Here is a 25341-nt window from a genome sequence, read left to right as displayed (position 1 = left end):
TCACTTTAAATATGTGATTTTTGTCATCAAGCTTGGAGATCTGGATGCAACGTAAAGCCCATGAAGTTGTATTAATTTAATGTTGTAGGGTTGTTTTTTTTTTTTTAAAAAAAAACTCAGCTACTGATTGTAGTTATGCAGTTTTTTATACTGTTTTATGTTTTTTCTATAGTTTTTAACTGTTACATGCCCAGAGTCACAAATTTATATGGGGAATCATATAAACTGAAATAATAAATAAGTAAATAATCTAATGCCAAACTTGTCTAATGTTGTTTAATACATTTATTTAATGCCAAATTTGCCTAATGTTTCACAATGTGAAATAACAATATGTTCCTACTCTGATAAGACATCCTTATTCACCTGGCTTCAGAGCAGCCCTGACATGTATACCCAGCAGAATCTGACAGTAAGAAAAGTTGTCCTTTGGCTCCTACAGAATGACTTGGTTTTACTTCTTCTCTTCATGCCTTTTGAATTAAAGTGATTGCATCTTCTTGCCAGAACAGTGAAGGATTGCTTCAGTTTGGAATACAAATGGGAGTTTAGGTTGTTTACAAAAAATATCTCAATTTTTCTCAGGTGAAAAAGAAATGCAACATGTTCCCCTCACTTTTAATGTGATAATATTCCATCAGCCAATGTTTTACATTCATGGCAAAGTTCCAGTAATATTCCACAGACAGATTTTTTAAAAAAGGTACAGTTATTATATGATTTGATGTTCTGCAATAGCATACATGGTTTGCAAGCAACTAAAAAAAAGTAAACAGTATGTAAAGGCTAATCTGTGAATAATAAAAAGCAGATGAATTGTTTAACGTCTTAAGATTTTCCCAGAAAAAGAAACTCCTTGCTTATTTGCCTCTTCTATGCTCTGGCTTCAAGTCACCCATCCAGAGTTGTGCTATGGATCAGTTTTCAAAGGAAGAGAATGAGAAGAGTGGAAATTAAGCTTGATAGATTTCAAATAAAGCTTTATTCTGGAACCAAATGATTTGAAGTTATGGTATGGAAAACTGTGTGTCAAGTTGTTTCAAACTTAGAAGTAAAAAATTGGAACAAACATTTCTAGAAATCCCAAAGGCCAAGAGGCTTTAATTAGCTGCTTCTGCCTTCTGTCAATCTGTACCCTGAGTTCATTAAATATTTAAAGAGCAATGTAAAGAAAGGCCTTAAATATTCACTTACTTGCTCATCATCGATATACAAATTTACAGCACTGTCCTTCCAGTATGGGGCCAGTGTACTGACAAAAGTAAAGTGCGCTAAACTTTTTAAAAGCTCTTCTACAGAATTTTCTTTAACTGTACATTTACAGTAGACAATCACGGACAGTACCACCCATGGTTCTAATTATCCCAATGTATTTGGGATAATTGCTGCCTGAACAGGTGTTATAATTTCAAAAAAGTAAAAAAAAATGGCATTAGAGATGATCTTGCATTCCAGCACATGACACAACTTCATACTGGACAAAGGAGTCACTTGACAACAACCTCACCAAGTTGTACATGGTATGTATGTATAAGACTGTCTGCCTTAAAATTAAAGTTGGAAATGTCAGCAGAAGTGCAGACACACCCAACAGTCTGCTACAGCAACTCCTGTTCATCATCTTCTGATCCAGAAGGTCCTTGTCGTACCTCCTCATACCATTTGTTGGTGAGGCTTTTCATCTGTATGCGCCCATGATGTAGGTCCTACGTAAAGGGAAGGTGCATTAGAAAGTTAGAATTGCACTTCTCCACGTCCCTGTGTATAAGGCAATACAACTTCAATTCTGCAGTACATATGAAATTAAACAGATCTGATATGCTATGTTTAAAGGAAGAAAAAAATGCTACAAGACAGTACTATGATATCATTAACATGGAGAGATGATGAAGAGTTCCACTGAAAAATCTCAGGTCTTTCTCCCTCCATGTATATATTTCGAAAGCAGTAAGCCACAGAGAGAGAGAAAAATAAAATTTGGAAATTTCAAGTGATAAGATACATCATTCAGAAATATGTGGCTCTTCACATCGTTTACTTGGTTTCCTAAAATGCATGAACAATGTTTTGCCCTTTTGTTACAGCAATGTTACTTGCGTACACTCCCTGCAAGGTAGCTTAATGGGATACGAACAAAGCACATGGTTTGCTCCATACACAGACCAAATACATGTTGTGGCTCAGAAATCTGGTCAGATTGCTTCCAGGTGGGTCAAGATGCAGCTGGAGAAAAACATTTAGACTATTCCAGATTTCAACTGAAGGGAATCCACAATGGACAAGCAAGGCAAGGCTGATGCAGCTCTCTCCCCTCCCTTCATATGGTCTCACCATCAGTCTTCTCAGACCTGCTCCCCACCTTCTGAGCTACCACTACACTCAAATTCAAGTGCAGCATGAGTACCACTACAGCAATTCAAGATCAACTTGGCCAACCTATTTTTCCCCCACATCTTCCTTCTCCATTGCCCTTCCCTGCCATCATGAAATTGCCACCTGCTAACACTCATCCACCTAGTATACCTAACTCAATCACTTTACCTCTTCTGTCATTGCTTGCCTTTCTTCCCTGCTGCCATTCACATTCACCTGTGAATGTGCAACCAAATGCTTTTTTAACCTGTTGTCTCCTATTCCAAGCTGTCTCTATTGAAACCTGTGCGCTCTAGGTCTGTGCACAGATGAAACATGCAGTCTAGTCCCAATACTGACTGGCCCCTGGAATGTTTCATATATCTCAATGGCCTTAAGATACCTAACTCAGAATCAGACTGAAACACTATCATCTCCTTTAATAAGACATTATATGGCCACACAGAGTGTTTCAATCATTTCTTTACACATGCCAAAAAAACCCCCACACATTAAGGAGAATTTACAAGTAACCACAGTGGCCTTTGTAGCAGAAAACTATGGTTACGTGTTTCAACATCAATCCTAGATATTATATGGCTGTCTATTCTGGTGGAAATAATTCACCATAATTTCTTGATTTCCATGAACAAGAAACTTATATTTGCATGGATTTACATTGTGCTAAACCAGTGTGGTTGTTTTTGATTTAATGTGAATGGGGAGAGATCTAGGATTGTTTCAGGGCAGTGACCTTTAGCCTATTTTTGGTTTAGACTGCAACTGTAGTTTAAGGTGACATGTGAATAGAAATATGCATTCTGTTATTCCTGTTGATATTTTAGTTTTTTGCTCCCTTCTCAAGTCTCCCAATCAATTAAAAAGCACAAATCAAGAAGAGCTTAAGGGAAGGAAAATATGCCAGAAATTTGTCAATAGGCTATGATTACTCTGTTTATCTGCAACACTGACTCTGATTTGATTCTAATTTTGTTCAGCAAACTATGCTTAGAACTCACGGCTGAGGTTGCCTGAACTCTACTCAGTTAAATGAGGTTTCTATAAAGAGACAGTCAAAATGTTAGTACAGGAAGTTTATTCATATGTTGGGTTATTTCAATACAAATAGCAGTCACTGTATTCTTGGATATCAAATTAGATTGAAAGTCAATCTGCTATAGGATTTGTTTAGGCTGAACCTACCTCTTGGGTGAGCCGTCTGGTAAAGAAAGGATTCAAATATTTGACATCAAGCCACATAAAGCCTTTCAGATCCTGCCGCTTTATATAATGAGCTTCATACTCTTCCTCTGTGAGTTCAGACAAGTGTTCAGATTCAATGGTGTTTCCCTGAGAGGAGATGATTATAATAAAAAAACAATAGTTTTTTATCTACTGTGTTTACATGCAATTCAACAAAAGTATCAATAACTTTATAGTTACGATGGAAAAATTAAGAAAGTCACTACAGACATATTCAAAAATTAAAGATCATATAAAAGAAGAAAGAAATCTTGACTTGCATTCAACCATTTCAAGAGCCGATTTCTGACTGCCACAGACTTTAGATTTGTGTTGTTTTATAATTTTGGCAGTTTGCACTGCACCAAATGTGACAGAAAAGAAAGCAGCAAAAGAACCTACTAGGATCCAGTATTTTATTAGTCAGGTTATTATCACAAAAATGGCTTGTCTGTTTTGTGATTTTACCTTCCAGCTGCCTTTTACCTGATCTGAATTTATACCAGCCACCTCAAAACAAGGGGTAGCTGAGAAAAACGCTAGGAGGAAAAGTCCACATTGCAAAATGACCAACGCTGCACATTTTACAACTGCATTGCAGCACAAAGTAAAAAAATGGAAGTGAGCCCAGAGCCTAGCAAGTACATCTTTTCCAAAATGATTCCAACCTTCTTCTGACAAGCACATGTGAGGTCCTAAATGTTGGGGATTTAAATATTTAAAGGATCTGGCTGGAATTACATCTGAGGATTCCAGCACATATACCCATTAATATGTAGAAACACTTAAGTGCACCTTATACAGATTGACATGCTTTCATATTACAGTATCAGAGTAACCCATGATTCATTTAATTGGGATTTACTGAAAGACAATACCTCATTAAGAGTGACAAATCCTACTTTTGGTGTGGCATCACAGAGCTCCATCTGATCGACTGCTAAGAGGACTGAAGAATAGAATTCAGCTCCTTGTTTTTCCAATCTCTACCATACAACCTCATATATAAAACTAATCCCATCCAGAGTCATTAGGAAAATGGGTTTAGACTTATAGAACCTTAATTTCTGGTCTAGTGCCAGAACACCAGAGATGCAACATATTCTTTGAGCAAAGCAAGAGCTAGTTTTCCCAAAAATGCTGCTTTTCATTTGCGCTTCACTTCCTATAGAACTGGAGAGAGGTGCTCAGAGAAGAAGCAAGAAAAAGGAAAAAAAGAAATGGGGAGCAAGGAAACCCAAAGACCCCTCTCCAAACATCCCCTCTGCAGGGATTATCTGCCAAATGCCAGTATTTTATTGTAAGATATAAGAGGGATCTCGTTTAGCTGAGTTGAATCTATTAGTTTTATTTACAATTCTGTATATGTGGCTGTTGCCTTCTATTGTTTTCCATATACACCTCTTTCCCAATGAATTCCATATTGGCACTACATCTGTTATATTTTATGTTTCTGAGCTTTGGGAAAGAAGATCCAAAGCATCTTCTTTTCTATTTGCCTAGAGCTGGGCTGGAAGAAGAAATCCTGGGTAGAAGATAAGCCCTCACCGTTGGACAAACTAGGCAGTGTTGGAGAGTACTAACTGGCCAATGGCTGCCCATTGTTATTATTTTTTACTGGAAACTCTTAAAAAGCAAGGTCTGCCGGGGAGCTTTTTAAATCACTCCTCCGAGTTTGTAACATTAAACCATAAACTTGGTCTACAAAATACAATATATGGTTCACACAACATCCGAAGCAGACAAGCTATGTAATAACTATACACTGTCTGCAACTGAATGCATGCAAGCATAAGACTAAATAGTACTACTGATCTACAGGAATAAGTATGGGTGAGCCTTAGGTTTGCATGCAGATTCTACTTACTTCATATAGTATAACTGCAGGATTAGAAGCTCTTGTCCCTCTTTGGCAAAAATACCAAATTACAATCCAAATGGCAAAATCCACTCGGCATGAAATCTTGTTGAGGCTGTTGTCATCTCAAAATCTATGTAAAGTCATTTTTCTCTGTAAGGGAATGTGGTGCCCAGAAGCTCACTCAGATTACAGTGTGCCTCTGAAAGCCATAATTAAGGAATACAGATAAATGAACCTCATTTACTCTGTGGGGTGATCATGAAGTAAACTCAACTGATGTTCGTTGATGTAACCCTCAAGAGAGAAGGCTTTTGAAAGAGATCTGTTTGCTCAGAACTTGTTGGTCCAGTTAAATCATGAATAAAAGAAATGATCAGTTGCCCAATCATACCTCTTGAAATGGTATAAGAGAAGGCATCGAGGTGTACCCGTCACCTATTGTTAAAAGAACTACAGAGCAATATAGACCTCGCAGACCAAGAACAAAGCAAATTAAGCTTTAAGACAATTTTCTTTGGCCAGATAGTGGGGAAAAAAATCCCATCTCTGATCTCAGGACCTTTCCACCATGGAAATGATATTGGGCCAAACCCTGTGAATACTGGCATTTTACTTTTACATTTCAGTCACATTGTTATTCCTCGGGTGGATCCTTTACTATAACATCATCGGCATATATTTCCCGCCAGGAATCAGCCAGGGGACAAAACTACGCCTTCTCTATTTGTTTATGAGAATTGTTCTCGGACTGGTAAGTCTCTGCCTTTGGATTCTAACTTTGCTTTCAGTTGGTTTGCCTGAATGGCAGTCCTACACTTGGTGTGCCTGAGGATCCACAAGCAAGCTCAGAGAGCACCAACCCTGAACTCCAAATATTCTCTTTTATTAGAACTCACTCTGGGTAGCATCTAAACAAATCTTTTGTGCATTATCATTTGGTTTCTTTCTTGTCTTTCACCTGTGCAGGCCAAGATTCTGGATAAACTTGGCATCTGCCATGAATTTGTGATATGGAGGCTCCTTGTGAGTGGAATACCCACAGGGTAACCGTCTGACTTGATCGTCAAGGAAATGCTTTTTGACAGAGTGCCGGTGATGGTCTGTTGTTCTAAAACAGCAGGTCCAGAGAACAGATGAGGACTTGTCTGGATCCGCGGAGGAACAGGCCTGTTTGGAAGCCCCCGTAGGTTTTCCAAATAATTGGCTGATTGTTGTGCAAGAAGGACGGACAAACGTTTGGCCTAAGACCATGCTGGCGAACCTATGGCAGGACTACCTCTCTGTGGGCATGCGCACCGTCGCCCCAGTTGAAGGCCTTAAGTCCCGTCCATGAGCAATCTGCATCAAAATCTCCCTGGGCAAGTGGCTTTTTAAGCTTGGTTTTATAAAACCTTTTCGCTTTAGGCCTCTGCTGCTGTGTGCCCCCCCCAAAAAAAGTTCAATCAATCAATCAATTTCAACTTCAGCCACCAAAGCTGTAGCTGAATGGGCAGGTGAGAGGGGAATCTGCCCCACTTGTTCCACGGTCGCTTTCGGCCGAGCCGCATTGCAGCGGCATTGGGCGCAATATACAAGGCAGCGAAGAGCTGTGCCATGCCGAAACTGGCCGTTTGCCGCCTCCTGTGCAATGCTGATGCCGTGAGGCTGCGGAACAAGCCAGGCGGAGGTAAGAAACTTGTATACCGGTTTCTTACCTCCGCCCGGTTTGTTCCATGGCCTCATGGCAATGGCATTGGATGTGACGTGTGAGGTGGCAAATGGCTGTGTCGCGTCAAAATCGGCCATTTGCCGCAAAGCGCATCGCACCTAATGCCGCTGCCATAAGGCCGTAGAAATAGCCAGGTGGAGGTAAGGAACCGGTATACCAGATCTCCCTTCCTTACTCTGCCTGCTGCTGGAGGGCTGGCCCAGTATTTGCAGTGAGCTGCGGAGACTCAGAGTGCACCGGTTGAGGGGCTGGCAGGCTGTGGCTGCTGCTGGACATAGTTGTCCCCCATGCACTCACTGTATGGGGGGGAGATGGTGTCAGGCAGCAGCCATCCCGGTCCCTACCTTGCCTTGCCCTGCGGCAATGGCACCCCTGCCCTGCCCCCTGCCTCACCTCACCCCGTACGATGAGCCTCCTGCCCACTGTCCCACCTGCCAGAGACCCCCTGGATGTCCCCCAACCCTGCCTGGCCTCCACAGGCATCCCTCCCAAGCAACATTGAGGTGGCCACACCCACCCTGGCCACACCCACCCAGTCTGCCATGACCATTGCAACCATGCCTACCCAGTGGTCACGCCCACCCATTGGGCCAAGCCCACTCAGCACCCGACAATAAATAAGTGGGGTTAGGTTGCAGTTTGGGTACTCGGTCTCTAAAAGGTTCGCCATCTCTGCCCTATACCATTTCAGACAAATGGTTATCCGATATCTTCTTAAAAACCTCCAGTGTGGAGCATTCACAACTTCTGGATACAGGTTGTTCCACTGATTAACTGTTGTAACTGTTACAAAATTTCTCCTTAGTTCCAAGTTACTTCTCTCCTTGATTAGTTTCCATCCATTACTTGACCTGCCTTCAGGTGCTCTGGAAAATAGCTTGATTCCCTTTTCTTTGTGGCAGCTCTTTAAATAATGGAATACTGCTATCATGTCACCCCTAGTCCTTCTCTTCATTAAACTAAACATACCCAATTCCAACAACCGTTCTTTATATGCTTTAGCCTCTAGTCCCCTAATCATCTTTGCTGCTCTTCTCTGCACTCTTTCTAGAATCTCAACATCTTTTTTACACCATGGCAACCAAAACTGGATGCAGTATTCCAAGTGTTGTCTTACCAAGACATTATAAAGTATATTAACACTTCACGAGATCTTCATTCTATCCTTCTGTTAATGCAGCCCAGCACTGTGTTGGCTTTTCTGTCAGCTGCAGCACACTGCTGGCTCATATTTAAGTGATTGTCCAGTAGAACTCCAAGATCCCTCTCACAGTTACTACTATTGAGCAAGGTACCCCCTATACTATACCTGTACATTTGGTTTTTCTTGCCTAAATGTAGAACCTTACTTTTTTCACCATTGAATTTCATTTTGTTAGATAACGCCCAATGTTCAAATCTGTCAAGATCCTTCTGTATCTTAAGCTTATCTTCTGGAGTGTTGGCTATTCCTGCCAGCTTGGTATTGTCTGCAAATTTGATGAGTTCCCCATCTATCCCTTCATCCAAATCATTGATGAAGATATTGAAGCCTAAAACAGAGCCTTGGAATACTCACTGCATACTTCCCTCCATGTAGATGCAGTTCCACTGAGGACTGCACATTGAGTGTGGTTGATCAGCCAGTTAGGAATCCATCTGGCAGTGATGTTGTCTAATCCACATTTTTCTGTCTTATCAAGTAGTAGGTTGTGGTCTACTTTATCAAATGCCTTATTGAAGTCAATGGTTGCAGAATTATAACTTGCAACATTCCCAGCAGGCTTCCAATAAGCAAAGTCAATTGAGGAAGTCAGATTCACTTAACGGCTGCTTGATTCACTTAAATATCATATGATTTGCTTAACAATTGCAGTAAAATGGTCGCAAAATCAACCATTGGGTCATGCAAAGACTTGCTTAACACCCACATTGCTTAGCAATCAAAATCCCAGTTTTAATTGCAGTCAAAGGTCAAGAACTACTTGTAGTATTAGTTATGGATTAGGAGTTCAACTATGCTAATATACCAAAGCTCAAAGATCTTTAACCTTGATTTATCTAGATTCAAACATCATGAATAATGCTGATACATATAATATTTCTATTATAATGTTGTGTGTCTTTGGAGTACAGGTATAGAATCAATGTATGAACAGCAAGCATTTAGGCTATATAAAACATGGATTTGTATTTAAAATTAAAAGTCATTTCCCCAGAATGCTAGCCTCCTCTGAAAATCTTGGGTGCTTGGTAAAAAGCAAGACAGTGTCTCAGGTAAGGTTGATTGTTTCACAAGCTTCTGCTAACCCAAGATAGGGCCTTTAAATAAGCATAAGCACTCTTCCCAACTTCTGAATATAGATATGCATTTTTTCTTATTTTTGACCTACTTGGCAGTAATTTACATCTGTAGCTTATCAGTGAAGTACACACTATCATCCTTTTGAAAGATGTGTGACTCATCATCTGTATGTTATCGTCATACACTTAGATGTGGCTCAATCCAACTGGTAGCATTGTGTCTGAATTTCAATAGGAAGATTATTTTACTTAAAGGTAGCTGTCTGATAATTACACTGCGCTACATTCACTACCTACCTGCTGAAACAGTGCTATATGTTAGTAGAAAGAGAAGCTTCCTGGGCAATAATATTCCGAAGACTCTTGAAATTCTGTCTCTTTTGCCTCTCTTCTGCCTCAATCCACAGAAAGCATCTACCCAAATTGGAGTGCTTCACATGTACTATGGTCACAATCAGAATTCTTAGCCAAGAAGAATTCTGGTAGCTACAGGTAGTTCTCGACCATAATGGAACCTGCCCACTATAGTTGTAAGTTGTGACGGTTATAAAATGTATCAGTCACAGAACTGATTTTCCAACCTTTTTTGTAATGGTCTTTAAGTAATACAGCAGTCATAAAGCAGCTAACATGGTTAAGCAAACTCATGGTTCACTATTGGCACAGTTTTGCCGAAAACTAGATGTGCCAGCTTTTGGCAAAATTGTTGTAAAACATTCTCACGTGACCATGGAATGCTACAAACAGCCATAAATTGGCCATGTTGATATGCAGGTTCTGAGGTTTTGCTGGTTAAAGAAATACAGGAAACCAGAAAGTGCCTTTTAAGTTTTATGTGTTTATTCAGATGAATAGAGACGGACTCCTCTAAATGAGGGGAGCAACAAATGACAAGAAATCCTTGTATTTTTCTGTATAATTACATAAGCAACCCACCCAGCAAAGCTGACACACATAAAATAAAGATTGCACCCAGTAAGTCTGACATACTGTAAATAAGAAGGGAGAAAGCTAAACATGTTCTCATTTGAGTGTTACTTAAAGATATCGTATGTTCTTGGGTGGGTTAGGACATTGGGTGTTGTCCTTGCTATCCTTTCCTGACCCTGAATCCAGGATTACAAGTGACCAAAGAGAGAGAAGCCATCTATATGTATTCATAATTAATACTGTCCCCTAATTCATCAATGTTGCTGAATACCCAAGTTTTGTCATGTGACAGCAGAACAGGGTCAAAAGTAGCCCCAAGGTAAATCCATCTTAACTTCAAATAGTCACTAAGTGATAAACTGTAAGTCAAGGGTTACATATATAGACCCTAACAAATAAAGCGAATGCCAAATCAGGGAAAGCAAATATATAGGCACGAAGAAAGGCAAAGAGGTTTATGGAAGACTCACATATAAAAACATCTATCTTATTTAAACATGGAACACGGAAAACTCACCATTTTCTCTGTTTTGCTAAGATTGATGTCCTTCTTGTTCTTCCTCCGGGCTTTAGAGTCTTCAATGTCAATCAGCCTGATTAAAGGCATTGTTCCTCCACCCAGCAATAAGATTGTGAACAGCACAATGATGATTGTGGTAGTGCCAATCAACTGTCGCTTCTCAATTGGTTCCAGGCCCAAGTGGAGGCTCAAGGCATATGGAATTGCCCCACGTAAGCCTAATTAATGGGGAGGAACACAGGGAAGCATATAAGAATTCCTCAGCCCCTCTAGAAATAATATTCTTTAAGCTATCAAAATGACAGTTTTTTTGTTTGGTGTTTGAAGATTAAGGGACAAGCATACTGGTTTAGGATAGCCTACAAGGAAAAGCTTGTAATGAAGCATTGGCACAAAGCTATGTCACTGCTATCTTCATAACCATTCATTCCTCCACCCCGTCTCATCCCCACTGGAATCTGAGGTTGTCTTATGCCACATTAGTTTTTTGTTCTTTCTATACCCAAGATCTATCTTGTCCAGAAATGGGCAGTCTTTTTGCCTTAATGGCTCTATGTGGCATTCAACAATGGACTGGAAGTACATTTATATGCAAGCATACTGACACATAAATATAGAGATGATCTGCCTCCCAGGCAGCACTGTCTCCATATAAATTGAGTTTCTAACTGCCTGCCAAGATGTATCTAAGGTGTCTTTGTGCTGGGGAAAACCTGGGAGGAAATGTATCCTTATACATGCTATCAATGCTTATAGAGATACAGGAGAAGAGCAATGGAGGGCTTGAGAAAAAGACAACATGTGGCTTTAAAGACAACATGTGGCTCATGGGTGGTCCTACATCCATATATGACTTGGGACAAAAGTTCCATCTGAGACTAGCAGAAGTCACTCTCATTAGACTTTTCCCTCCCTTATCCATATAAAATGGAAATAATTCATAATCTTGGGCTTGAAACTCTGAATTCCCAGCCATTTTTGCAAATTTGCTAGGTCAACATATAAATTGTTTTCAAAATACATCTAGATAAGACTACGTGGGAGAAAGCTGAACTACTTCCCATTTTATGCAAAATGTCCTATACAGAATTAGAAATGAGCAGTGAGAGATTTATCTCTACCCCAAACATTTTTTTTGCTGAGCAGTTGGAGACAATTCCTTTGTACAGTGGGAGATAGCAATCAATCAATCAGTCAAAAATAGAGAAAATGAAAGTTTCTTATGCAGAAACTCAGCATATAGTTTTAACATGATCTTATGAAGACTCAATTACAATTACAATGCTATATAGAACAATATCTAAGAATGAAAATTGCAAGAACTTACCACTAAACCACATGATGAACATCATTTTGGGAGTGATCTTGTGATCACGGAAGAAATTGAGCAAATAAGAGAGGGGGAAAATATTGACTGCTCTACCAAAAAGGACAAGCACCTGTCAAAAAGAAGCAAAATTGAGCTTTTAATAAGAGAAGTAACAATTGGAAAATGGGGATTGGGATTTGTAACTTCTTTATGGGTCACCTCTATATCAGCATCTGGGGCTAATATAGAAACAGAATGCTAGCTTAGATAGCCCTTAGGTCAGATTCAACAGGACTTTATGGGTGGAGCTTAGTAACATACCCATTTTTTTTCTCAGATGCGTTACATGCCATATATACCTCTGCTTATCTTTATTTCATTCTCATTTGGAAGGGGAAGAGCAAGCCCTCAATTTGCTACTTTACAACTGCTCTTGACTATGACGGAATGCTTAAAGGATGTTAAGGAATTATTAAGCTAAAGCTCTAGTCCGCTACAAATTCACTTGACAGCAAATGAAAAGAGAAGGTCTTAACCCTCAAACAAACATGCATGAGAGCATACTATATAAGAGAGGGAAGAAAAGGAGCAAATTCATAGCATTCGGGTTGTATTCAGCTCAAAGAGGAAAAGGAATATTTCTTTAATTCTGGATACTTTATACAGGTAGTCCTCAACTTATGATGACAATCGAGCTCAAAATTTATGTTGCTAAGCGAGATGATTATTAAGTGAGTTTTGCTCCATTTTACAACCTTTTTGCCACAGTTGTTAAGTGCATCACTGCAGTTGTTAAATTTGTAACACAGCTGTTAAGTGAATCTGGCTTCCCAATTGACTTGGCTTGTCAGAAAGTCACATGACCACATGGCCTTGGGACTCTGCAACCCTCATAAATATAAGTCAGTCTCTAAGTGTCTGAATTTTGATCACATGACCATGGGTATGCTGCAATGATCGTGTCATAAGTCATTTTTTTCAGTGCCATTGTAACTTTGAAAGGTCACTAAACAAACTGTGGTAGGTCAAGAATCTGTATTGTGTTTTAAATGCTGTGAACTGCTCAGCATCATGCCTTTGAGATGGGTGACCATATAAATTGAAATAAATGCAAGAGATAACTAGAATGTGTAGGATAAATAAATGCAACATCACTTTTACACATTACTTATGAATTTACAGAAATTCCTAACTAGGAAGTCCTGGAAGTAAAATGCTAGACCAAATTAATGTTAGCCTGATCCTATAAGGTAGTGCTTGCACTCCCCTAGCAATTGGTCTCCTCTTACCGAGGCCTTTCTTTCTAGCCTTGGCTGCCTCAAAATGAATAATAAATAAAGTAGAAACACAAAGCTGCCTTGTAACTGAGTCAGACCTGAGTTCACTAAAAACTAGCATGTCAGGAGAAGAGGTATGCTAGTCCACATTAACCAAAAGTTAAAAGGAATTTGGTGGTATCTTTTAAGATTATCAACTGTTGTTATAAGAATGTATGCAGTTCAATGTCACAGAGTATAAGGATAACCCTCCTCTTAAGTTTTAGGACCGTTATGCAAATCAATGAACATCCTGAAATCTGGATAACAGTAATAATTATATGGTGTGTAAACCCTTTAATCTCAAAAATGACCACTGTTCACCATCAGGACAGTGTCCAATTGCAAAAGAATGTCCTATACACCCATTGGCTTTCCAGAAGACCCTGACCTTTAGGAGTCATTTTCATAGATCCTTTAGAAAGCAATTCTCTGCAGTGTAGCCTAGTTTGTGTTATTATACGTACACATTGCATTGTTTTTAATATTATAATCCAGCTAGATTCCAATGAGTAGGTAGCATGCAAATTGTTGTGACAAATAATAAATAAATTGGAGTTCTCTATGACACATTATATAGCCTTTCTTGCCAATCTGGGGTCAGGTGAAACAAATAAAACTCTACTGTAATTTGATACCTACTATGCACCAGATGACAAAGGACACTTCAAACTTGTGAGGAAAGCTAAAAATTGACAGACCCAGAAATGCAAAAACACATGTTTCTGAAAGAGAAAAATCAGAAATGAGTAATCACAAAGTACCACTATGTTTAATTTTTTAAAATGTCAGAGTTTCAAAAGAAATGTTTGATGCAGATGCAGTCTCTTACATTACTAGATGACATAACTAAGAAAAAGAAAAATGTTCAAAATGTCCAGATACATAATCTGTTATGTCCAGATATATAACTTGTTTCTTCCAAAAGGAAAAGGAAAGACTAGATCTTCTCTCACTGAGTTATTACTTTCAAAGGTTCTGGGTCTAATCCAACAGGCATTTAGTTTCTTCAACAGGGTTCTATTAAAACCTAGCATTTGCTGCATAAGATTTAGCAATGGAGCCCAGATTTTACAGAAATAAAAGATTGAAAAAGAAACACACAACATGTTCGTCTAACAGTATGGCTAACAGTGATGATTTGGGCCTGCAACAAAACACTGCAGTAGGATTTGTCTTGCCAGCAAGATATTTTTTTTCAGGATCTTCTGTTTCCCCCGGCTATTTCCTCTTTTTCTCTCTTAACAGATGTTCAACCTTCTGTGCCCCTGCACTTTAAACTTCAGAAAGCACCATTCAGATCTGATATTAATTTAGCTTTAATAGCTCAGTGAATGCCCATGTTCAAAGACAAGCAGCACACTTAATGATGGGGCAAATCACAAGTTTGTTTCCCACATGTTCTGGTCATGTGTCTCCTGGTAGTATCTAGCTAGCTATTGTGAAAGAAAACAGGTAAAGGATCAGTGAATATGTGATCTAGTCTAACAATGCAGGTTTTGTGCTTGTGTTCTTTTTTTGTGTCTGATTCCTGCATCCATGAAATTATAAGATTTTTTTTTCACATCTGGCCCTACCATTAATACTGTGTTTAGCTTAATATCGTCTAAATAATAAATATATTGAAAAACAAATGCCATCTTAGAAAGGACAGAGAACAGAAAACCACATGAATTTATTGCCTGTATTTTCCCCCCTTTTTAAGTAGCTTCCTGGTACTGTATCCATAATCCTTTAATGGAAATGAAGGCATGTTGCCTCTCTATCATCTAAAAGTACCCTGGAGGCGAGAAAAAAGTAAAAGAAATCCATTTTGTTATTAATCTTGTGGCAAGACTTAGCCAGAGCTTGGGGGAGAAGAGAGGAAAAGATTTACAGCACATTTTATCCCCCTTGTCAGTAAAGGTGACTTTTCTGCTTGGCAGACTCTATATTAGCAGGTGTGTTCTAAGAATTGTGGTGAAGAAATGCTCCCACAGTTAAAGAAACACCTCTGCTTTTTCTTATCCATAATTCACATTCTGAATTATTTTGAAATCACAAAAAATAGATCAATCAATGACGACAAATTGTAATGTCTAAGGCTGCGATGGCATGCATGCTTAGTTGGGAATCCTATTGGATCAAATGGGGCCTACCAAATGTCTGAGTATACACCAAGTTGCAATGTAAAATCTCCTTCTCAGCCATAGCAAGGACTGCAAAGTGCTGCCATCTGCTGAGATATAGGGAAGCCATACACTGCAACCTTCAAAACTATTTTTAAAATACATTTATCTGGTCAGGAGCATTTGAGACATTAGACTAGATCAGGGATGAGGAATTTGAGAAAGAGTCAGTGCTCACAGGAAAAAGACACGAGGAGCTGATAAGCATCTTCCAGATTGCTACTCTCCAGTCTTGCAGGTGTTGTTGACACATTTCCCAATTCTCATTGCTAAGCAAGGCAGTTGTTAAGTGAGTTGTGCTTGATTTCACAACCTTTTTGCCACAGCTATTAAGCAAATCACTGCAGTTATTAAATGAATCATGGATTGTTAAGCAAACCCAGTTTCTCCCATTGATGCTACTTGTCAGAAACCAGCTGGCAATCAATGACCCCAGCACTCTAGAACACTCTAGTCATCATAAATGAATGCCATTTGCCAAGTGCCCGAATTTTGATCACATGACTGTGGGGATGTTGCAGTGGTGCAAAGACCAGTTATAAGTCAGTTTTTTTCAGTGCTGTTATAACTCTGAATGGTCACTAAATGAAGGGTGGTTAAGTTAAGGAGCACCTCTAGAGATAACTCTCAACACCATTGCCCATAGCTCCTGATCAACTGGCAGGACAAAAATGGATAATCATAACTGAAAAATATTTAATGCTTAAATTAAAGTATTTCACTTATGTAATAACCCCTAGATTACTAGTAGGATAATCAGGAAGTATTTGGAAAAACTAGTAAAAACTAGTAGGATAATCAGGAAGCATTTGGAAAATTCTGCTTTGATAATAAGAGTCCAAGCAACAGACAGTACATACCACACATGAATGCAACAGTTCTCAGAGTCTGCTGCATTAGGATCTGTGTAACTGGAGAAAGATTATGGTGGGTATAGTGAGACATTACAATGCCAGAAAACAAGATAGCCATGATACCTGGAAGAAAAATTTCACAATTAGATATACCTATATATAAAGTCATGATTTTCCTTAAACTGCTACTAATTGCAAGCCAATAAAGAATCATAATTGTTTTGCAGCACAAGAATGGGAAAAGTAGTGATTCAGATTGGAAACTTAGGTCTAGCAGTTGCACAATTAAACAACAGGGGTTGGGCCAGCCGCCTGGAGTAGCTCAGTCCTTTGGCTCAACTGACAAAGGGACAAAAGCACCTAAATATTTTCACAATGTACTTCAAAACTGAGGACAGCTTAGTACCTTTGAAGGACTTGGACTGCTTACACAGGAGTTTTGTATTTGCACTGGAGTGTGTTTTCACTTAAGTCTGATGAATATCACTACTGTATATGAAACACCAAATCTTTATTTTTCTATTGTAAATAAAGATCCAACCCTAGAAATTACAAAATAATTGCCCTCCCAATTACATAATTCCAGTTATTAGAAAATTAACATAGTATATATAAAGGACCCAAAATATCACCACACTTTGAAAGTTGTTTCCACTAGGCCAACAATAGAAAAACAAATACTAATTAATAGACTCAAGGAGAATAGCCAAACTAAGACTTAACCATAGATTGCAGATATTTGTTTCATTATAAGTAATATTCTCACTCTTTCAATATGGAGAATGTGGTAATGTTTGCAGGAAAATAATGCTGTGATTGAAAAGGCATCTTTGCAACCAACCTTCCTCTCAAATCTACTGAATTTCAGCTCCTGAAGAAGAGGATATTCTCCTGTTCCAAATTATATTCCACACTCCCATATGACTAAGGCTACAACTATATACCATTACTCGAACATACTGAATAATTGGATCTTTCTGCTACAGTAGAGCTTAATAGTTCATGAAGCCTTTTGAATTTTCAATATTTCTGCATAAATATGCAGATCTGGTGGTGCAGTGGTTAGAATGTAGTATTGCAGGCTAATTCTGCCTACAGTCTGGAATTTGATCCTGATGGGCTCAGGTTGACTCAGACTTCCATCTTTCTGAAGTCGGTAAAATGAGGACCCAGATTGCTGGGGGCAATAAGCTGACATTGTAAACCACACAGAGAGTGCCGTAAAGCACTATCGGGTGGCATATCTAAGTGCTATTGCGATTGCTTATAAATATGACCTGAAAGATGATCTATTCTCCACACAAGTCCAAAACTAGATAGCAAACTCAATTAAACAAATAATTCAGAACTTTATATTTATTGATTTATTGATGAAAATGATCCAAAGCTACATATGGCTTAGCATGACACACATAAACAGTTGCTATTACTTCAGTTCACATGCATTTCCTATATATTCTGTTTAGGGCTGGAAGAAAGTCTCCAATGCTGCAGAGACTGAATGGGGCTTCCATGGAACCAGTATCATATGGATCGATGTCATTTGACACTACTGTTTATTTCTAGAGTACAAAAACAAGTTTCACACATAGAAAATGGAGAAGTCGTACTTGATATTATACCAAAAGAGAGAGAGATGGCAAAGCCTCTGTAAAATGAGAATACAACAGTGATCTGATAGCAGCTGACAGATTCAGTGAACCTCAAATTCATCATAATCCTTTTAGTTGCTGCATTACATAATTCATTTTATCCAATTAAGTCTAATATTCCACTGAATGATTATGAACCTATTAGTGAAGGTGCTCCAGAATTTTAATTATTAGTTGCATTACAATTTCCAAGATTTTATTTGGAATAAAACAGCATTAAAAAAAGCAAGCATTGGCTCTCCAGGGGGTTACTTCAGGACTAGAGAACAGCTGTAAAATCCTGAGTTGCATATGCAAAGTTGCAAATGCTGTGGCTATCAAAACAGATGTTTTCTGGTAAAATCAGCATGGATACAAATATGCTTAGACTTTACAGTTGTTATCAGGTGCCCATGGTGCTTCTTAACAAATGATACAACAACAACTAGAAAAGCAGGGGACAAGCAGTTACTTGCAACAACCACATACATTTCACTCTGTGAGATGTTCTAGACTAATGAGAGGCGGAGTGTATTTAGGGAGAGGCATATTTGGGACCAAGTTCTCCCAGCACTTGAAGATATATAAGAATACTTCAAATCATAAACATGAATAGTTAATTGTAAACTTTGCTCTCTACAACAGGGCCCCTCAATCTTTTGGGCACCAGGGACCAGTTCCGTGGAGAGAGGTTTTTCCGCAGACCAGAGGGATCCTGGTTTCGCGTGCTGCCTGCATCCCGTGGATGAGGCTTCACTTGTTTGTGTGGCCCAGTTGCTGGCATGCCACAGACCGATGCCAGTCCATGGATCGGAGGTTGGGGACCCCTGTTCTACAAGATATCATAATAAATCTCTTTTGACTGAGGTCAAATCACAACATCCCTAAACCTTTGTAGAAATGTTCTATTATCCCAGACTCTAAAACAATGTACAATGTATGTTACTAAAATAATACCACTAGATACTTAATTTAGCAAAAGAGGTTGTTTCTGATTGTGAAAAAACTTTGGTCCTTTAAAATTGTCATAGTCTTCTTCCTTCTCTCCTCTTCCAGTTCAAGTAATTTGATATACTTTCTAGATCATTTTTCTTCTTTTCTAGTTGAAGCAATTTGATATACTACTAGTGTATACAATTAAAATAACTACATATTTTTCTATCTGCATACATTACTGAAGTAAACATTCCAACTACAAAAATACAAAATACAAAAATCCTAACCACATACAGTGCGGTGCAAAAGGTATATGTACCTGGATTATAGGCTGCTTCTTCCTTTAAATTATGACTGAACAGTATCTTTAAATCCAATCTTAGTACAATTTTATTTTAGCTTAGTTTCCAGGCTTTTATGTCACTTCAATTGCAAACTGACTCTGAGCAGCTTACATGCCTGAGTTCAATAGTAAGATTAAAAAGAACTTTTCTCTGCAGGAAGGACAAATTCAGCACATCAGATCCCAAGGCTAGCTGAAAAAGCCAAGTCTTAACTGTTTTATGCAAAACGCCAAGGTCAGTGTCAATTTAATCTCTAGGACAGGGATAGGCAAACTTGGCTCTTTTATGACTCGTGGACTTCAACTCCCAGAATTCCTGAGCACAGTCAGCCAGATGTTCAGACTGTATTTGGCATTTTTGTCTAATATTATTATTATTATTATTATTATCGATCATCGCACAGTCAGCCAGATGTTCAGACTGGATTTGGCATTTTGTCTACCTATCGAGTCCTTACCCAGGACCTCGGATAGGCAGATGTGGATGTTTGATGGTATTACAGATATCGTCGCAGGATGGAAGCAGTTCCTAATAAGGCCGCCTTTTGTAATTGACTAATAGCGAATTTGTCAATGCCAATTGTTTTCAAGTGGTGCTCCAGTTGTTTTGGGATTGCACCCAAGGAGCCTATGACTATTGGTACTACCCTTGCTTGCTTTGGCCACAGTCTTTCTATTTCTAGTTGTAGGTCTTTGTATTTTGTTATCTTCTCCAGTTCTTTCTCTTCTATTCTGCTATCTCCAGGCACTGCCACGTCCACTACCCAGACTTTTTTGTCTTTCTTATCGACAATTGTTAAGTCTGGGGTGTTATGTTGCAGGTGCTTGTCTGTTTGAATTCTGAAGTCCCAGAGCAGTTTAATTTTATCATTTTCTAGGACTTTCTCTATTTTATGATCCCACCAGTTTTTGCTTACAGGCAAATGATATTTTTTGCAGATCTTCAAATGCACCATTGTTGCTACTTTGTCATGTCGCTGCTTGTAATCAGTCTGTGCAATCTTCTTGCAACAGCTTACCAAGTGGTCCACTGTTTCTTCAGCTTCTTTGCATAGGCGGCACTTACTGTCTGTTGCTGTCTTCTCAATTTTGACTTTGTATGCATTTGTCATTAAGGCTTGGTCTTGTGCAGCCAGAATTAGTCCCTCGGTCTCTTTCTTCAATTTTCCTGCTCTTAGCCATTGCCAGGTTTTATTATTATCTGCTTTCCCAGCTATTTTTTTCATGTATTGGCCATGTAGTGCTTGTCTTCCCATGCCTCTATTCTGTTCTTCATTTGGTCTTTCTTGTAGGCCAGTTTGGTCTCTCCAGTAGTTAGTAAGCCTTCCTGATATACTAATTTCAGTGCATCTTCATCATTGTTCGTCAGATATTCTTCCACAGCCATTTTTTCTTCTTCAACCATCTGATGTACTTGTAGCATTCCACGCCCACCTATTTGCCTTGGTAGATAAAGTCTATCAATGTCACTGAGTGGATGAAGGGCATGATTCATTGTCATTATTTTTCTGGTCTGCCTATCCATTGCTTTTAGTTCTGCTTGAGTCCAGTCCACTATTCCAGCTGTGTACCTAATGACTGGGATTGCCCAGGTGTTGATTGCCTTTATGGTATTTCCTCCATTGAGTTTGGATTTTAAGATCTTCTTCACTCTCTTGATGTATTCACCTCTAATCTTTTTCTTGACTTCAGTGTGCTTGATGTTGTCAGCTTGAAGGATACCCAAGTATTTGTAGTACTCTTCCTCATCCAGACTCTTAATGTTATTTTCGTGGGGCATCTTGATTCCTTCAGTTTTCATTATTTTTCCTTGTTTGATAGTAAGTGTGGCACATTTGTACAAGCCAAACTCCATTACAATATCTTGTCTATATATACGGACAGTGTTGAGCAGCGATTCTATTTCAGATGATGTTTTTCCATACAGCTTCAGATCATCCATATAAAGGAGGTGGGATAGTCTGGCAGATGTTTTGATGTTTGATAGCCATGTCCTGAGTTATTCAGTATTGTTGACAGAGGAAACAGTGCAATAACAAATAGTAATGGTGATAATGAATCTCCTTGAAATATTCCTCTCTTGATATTAACCTCTCCCAGACTCTCACCATTGATCTGCAACTGTGTCTTCCATTGTGCCATCGATCTTTGCACAAATTTTCTGATGTTTCTACTGACTCCTGTTATTTCTAGGCACTTTATTATGCAATCATGTGGCAGAGAGTCAAATGCCTTTTTGTAGTCAATCCATGCCACATTCAGGTTGGTCTTCCTTCTCTTGCAGTTTTCCAAGATCATTTTGTCTATTAGGAGTTGATCTTTTGTTCCTCTGCTATTGGGGCGGTTTCCTTTCTGCTAGGTGGAAAGAGATTGTTTTCAATTAGATGCTGTTGCACTGCATCAGCTACTACACCAGTTAGTAATTTGAAAGTTGTTCGTAAGCAGGTAATTGGCCTGTAGTTACCTGGTGTTGCCCCTTTTGCTGGATTTTTCATTATTAGGTAGGTTTTCCCAGTTGTTAGCCACTTTTCAATTTCTCCTCCTTGTAGTATATTGTTGAACTGTTTGGCAATGAGTGGGTGTATAACAGTTAGATGTTTCAACCAAAACCCATGCAGTTCATCTTCACTGGTGCTGACCAATTTTTGATTTTCTTTGCTCTTTTTTCTACCATTTTTCCTGTTATTACTAGTTCTTTCATTTCAACTTCTGTTTTATTTGCATCCACCTCTTTTAACCAAGCCGCATCCTTGTTGTATTTCTTTGGGTTATCCCATATCTGCTTCCAGATTATTATTATTATTATTATTATTATTATTATTATTATTATTATCATCATCATCATCATCATCATCATCATCATCATCATCCCAAAGTAAAGTATGAATAAAGTCTTGCAGGATTATGTCATTGGTCCAATGCCGGTTAACATCTTTATAAATAATGTAGGATACAGAACTGCTTCACAAATTTTTAGATGATTCCAAGCAAGGATAATTAGTTAATATCTTAGAAGTCAAAATTACAATTCAAAATAACCTCTGTGAAAATAAAAATTGGACCATAATCAATGGAAAAATGTTTATCTGTGAGAAAAGCAAAATCCTCCATATACATATAAAAAGTCAAATATCTATCGACTTGATGACAATGTGCGTCAGAATGATCTAGGAATACTTTTGGACCATCAACTGAACAAAGGCTAATATAATCTCCGATTATATTAACATAAACATCACAAGAAATGTCCTAATGTTGTTAAGCTGTTGTTGTTAAGTTGTTAAGCAGTAGAACAACTTGCCTAGAACAGTAATAAATCCTTTTTGCTGGACGTTTTCTCATACAGTGTACACAATTATTAGACAAATGAGTATTTTGACCATATCATTTTCATGCATATTTTCTACCTCCAAGCTGTATAAACTTGAGTACTTAGTGGATTCAAGCATATCAGGTGATGTGTATTTATGTAATGAGGTAGATGTGGCCTAAGAAGATCAACACCCTATAGCAGACATGTCAAACTTGCGACGTCACATGACATCACGCAAGATATCGGAACTTTTCCCCCATTGCCGGCAATGAGGTGGTCACGGTTTCCTATTTTGTTGCAAATAGTCAACAGGGTTGCAAGAAAAATGTTGAGAAAAAAAAACACACATTAACTGCCAAAGATTTGAGAATAATCAAACATGAAGCTACCAGGAACCCATTATCGTCCAGTGCTGTCATATTCCAGAACTGCTACCTACCAGGAGTGCCCAGAAGTACAAAGTGTTCAGTGCTCAGAGATGTGGCCAAGGTAAGGAAAGCTGAAAATCGACAATCACTGAACAAGACATGTAAGTTGAAATGGCAAGACTGGGCCAAGAAATATCTGAAGACAGATTTTTCTACTGTTTTATGGACTGATGAGATGAGAGTGATTCTTGACCATATGGATGGGCCCATGGCTGAATCAGTAATGGGCACAGAGCTCCACTATGACTCAACTCAGACTCCAGCAAGGTGGAGATGGGATACTGGTATGGGCTGGTATTATTAAAGATGAGTTAGTTAGACCTTTTCAGATTGAAGATGGACTCAAAATCAACTCCCAAACCAAGTGCCAGTTCTTAGAAGACGTTTTCTTCAAGCAGTGTTACAGGAAAAAGTCTGCATCTTTCAAGACCATGATTTTTATGCTCCATCGCATGCATCGAAGTACTCCACTGCGTGGCTAGCCAGTAAAGCACTTAAAGATGAAAGAATAATGACATTACCCCCTTCCTCACCTGACTTAAACCCAATTGAGAATTTGTGGGCCCTTCTTAAATGGGAGATTTATGATGAAGAAAAACAGTACACCTCTCTGAACAGTGTTTGGGATGCTGTGGTTGCTGCTGCATAAAACATTGATCGTCAACAGATCAAGAAACTGACAGAATCCATGAATGGAAGACTTATGACTGTTATTGAAAAGAAGGGTGGCTATAATGGTCACTGATTTTTTTTTTTTTGTGAAATATCAGAAATGTTTACATTTTGAGTTGTTTATTATTCTCTTTAACAAATGCAAATAAACAAGATGGGCAAATTTTCATTTTTCATTTAGTTGCATAATAATTCTGCACACATAGATATTCTCCTAAGAAAGCCAAAATCTCACTTTTACTTTTTAAAATATTCAGGTTTCAGATTTAGTAATATTTTGGATTGATCGAGAGCACTTAGTTGTTCAACAAGAAATTAATCCTCCAAAATACAACTTGCCTGATAATTGTGCACACAGTGTAGTAGTTAGATAGCCATCCATTGGAATGATTTAATGTATTCCTATTCTGAGCATTAGGTAGAACCAAATGACTCAGAGTATATTTTCCATGGCTCTATGAAAAACCATAATTATTTTTAAACTGAAACCAAGCAAATCTCATTATGATTTAGCATAGCCTATGAACTTCGCAATAATAGACAGGGAACATTACATACTGGTTTGAAACAGTGATTCCCCAAATTCCAAATTGGTAAAATCTCTTTTGGGATGTACAGTAAGGAGTTAATCTAAATGTGAGAAAACATAACAACTGGAAGGATAAATTATCCACTTCTCTCTCCTTATACCCTTCATGGAAGATTGCAGGGAGGAAATATACTAGAAATTTTGAACACTCTGAGAGCTCTAGGGAAATGAAAGCTGTTTTAACACTGTTAATTTCAGGGGGTTTGTTTTGCAACTTACCTGAGAGAGAAATTCCTTCTGCAAGTCCATAAGGAAGATATGCAAAGATAATCATCATCCCAAACTCCAGGGAAGGAGTTTTTCGTAAATCAATATGCTTCAATACGTTAATTACAAATAGTTAAGTAAAATAGGAAGAAAGATGAAGCAGGAAAGTCAGATTAGGAAGTTCTCATTTGTCATTAGAGCTCCATTAGAAAGCTTAGCATCTCATGTTGAATCATACAGTGCAATTATTTTTCTTTATACTGTTTAGCTGATGGAATTTTTCAAGTGGAATAACAGAAGCTACCAGGTGATGGTGCTCTGTGCAATAAGGAATTATTTTTAGAGGATTTTTAAAGCTTCTAACAGTGCATATAAAAATGCTTTTATTACAAAAGGGCCTCTACGTTTATAATATTCTTAGCTTTATACCTAATCATTACATTTAAAAATTCACTTGAAAATAATATTGTAGTTGTTAAGCTGCTTAAATTTTTCAGATTTCAACAAGATTTAAATATCCTTACATACAACTGTTACTCTCATTTGACATGCTGAAAAAACAATTATTATCAGTGATCATCTTCTAACAGATTAAGGTTCTAAGGGCAGATGGGTAAATATGTCTGGAGTACATATTTTATAAGATAGAAAACAACTCCACTGTAAAGTTTCTTTGTAC

General features: G+C 38.3%; 1 protein-coding gene across 1 annotated transcript in view; it reads right to left on the bottom strand.

The window, feature by feature from the left end:
• Positions 1-267: 267 nt before the first annotated feature.
• SLC9A8 (solute carrier family 9 member A8) overlaps positions 268-25341 on the bottom strand; it is a 69681-nt gene continuing 44607 nt past the window's right edge. The window contains exons 10-16 of the mRNA XM_039345247.1: positions 24675-24780; positions 16550-16666; positions 14164-14246; positions 12224-12335; positions 10894-11114; positions 3556-3702; positions 268-1706 (exon numbers count right to left, since the gene is read on the bottom strand). Of these exons, the coding sequence (XP_039201181.1) occupies positions 1599-1706; positions 3556-3702; positions 10894-11114; positions 12224-12335; positions 14164-14246; positions 16550-16666; positions 24675-24780 (894 nt within the window). The 3' untranslated portion in view covers positions 268-1598. The remainder of the gene's footprint in view (positions 1707-3555; positions 3703-10893; positions 11115-12223; positions 12336-14163; positions 14247-16549; positions 16667-24674; positions 24781-25341) is intronic.

Source organism: Crotalus tigris, unplaced genomic scaffold, assembly GCF_016545835.1.
Source record: "Crotalus tigris isolate CLP2741 ecotype Arizona unplaced genomic scaffold, ASM1654583v1 scf7180000017947.1575755, whole genome shotgun sequence".
Classification (NCBI taxonomy): domain Eukaryota; kingdom Metazoa; phylum Chordata; class Lepidosauria; order Squamata; family Viperidae; genus Crotalus; species Crotalus tigris.
This window is presented reverse-complemented; position numbering and strand designations above follow the sequence as displayed.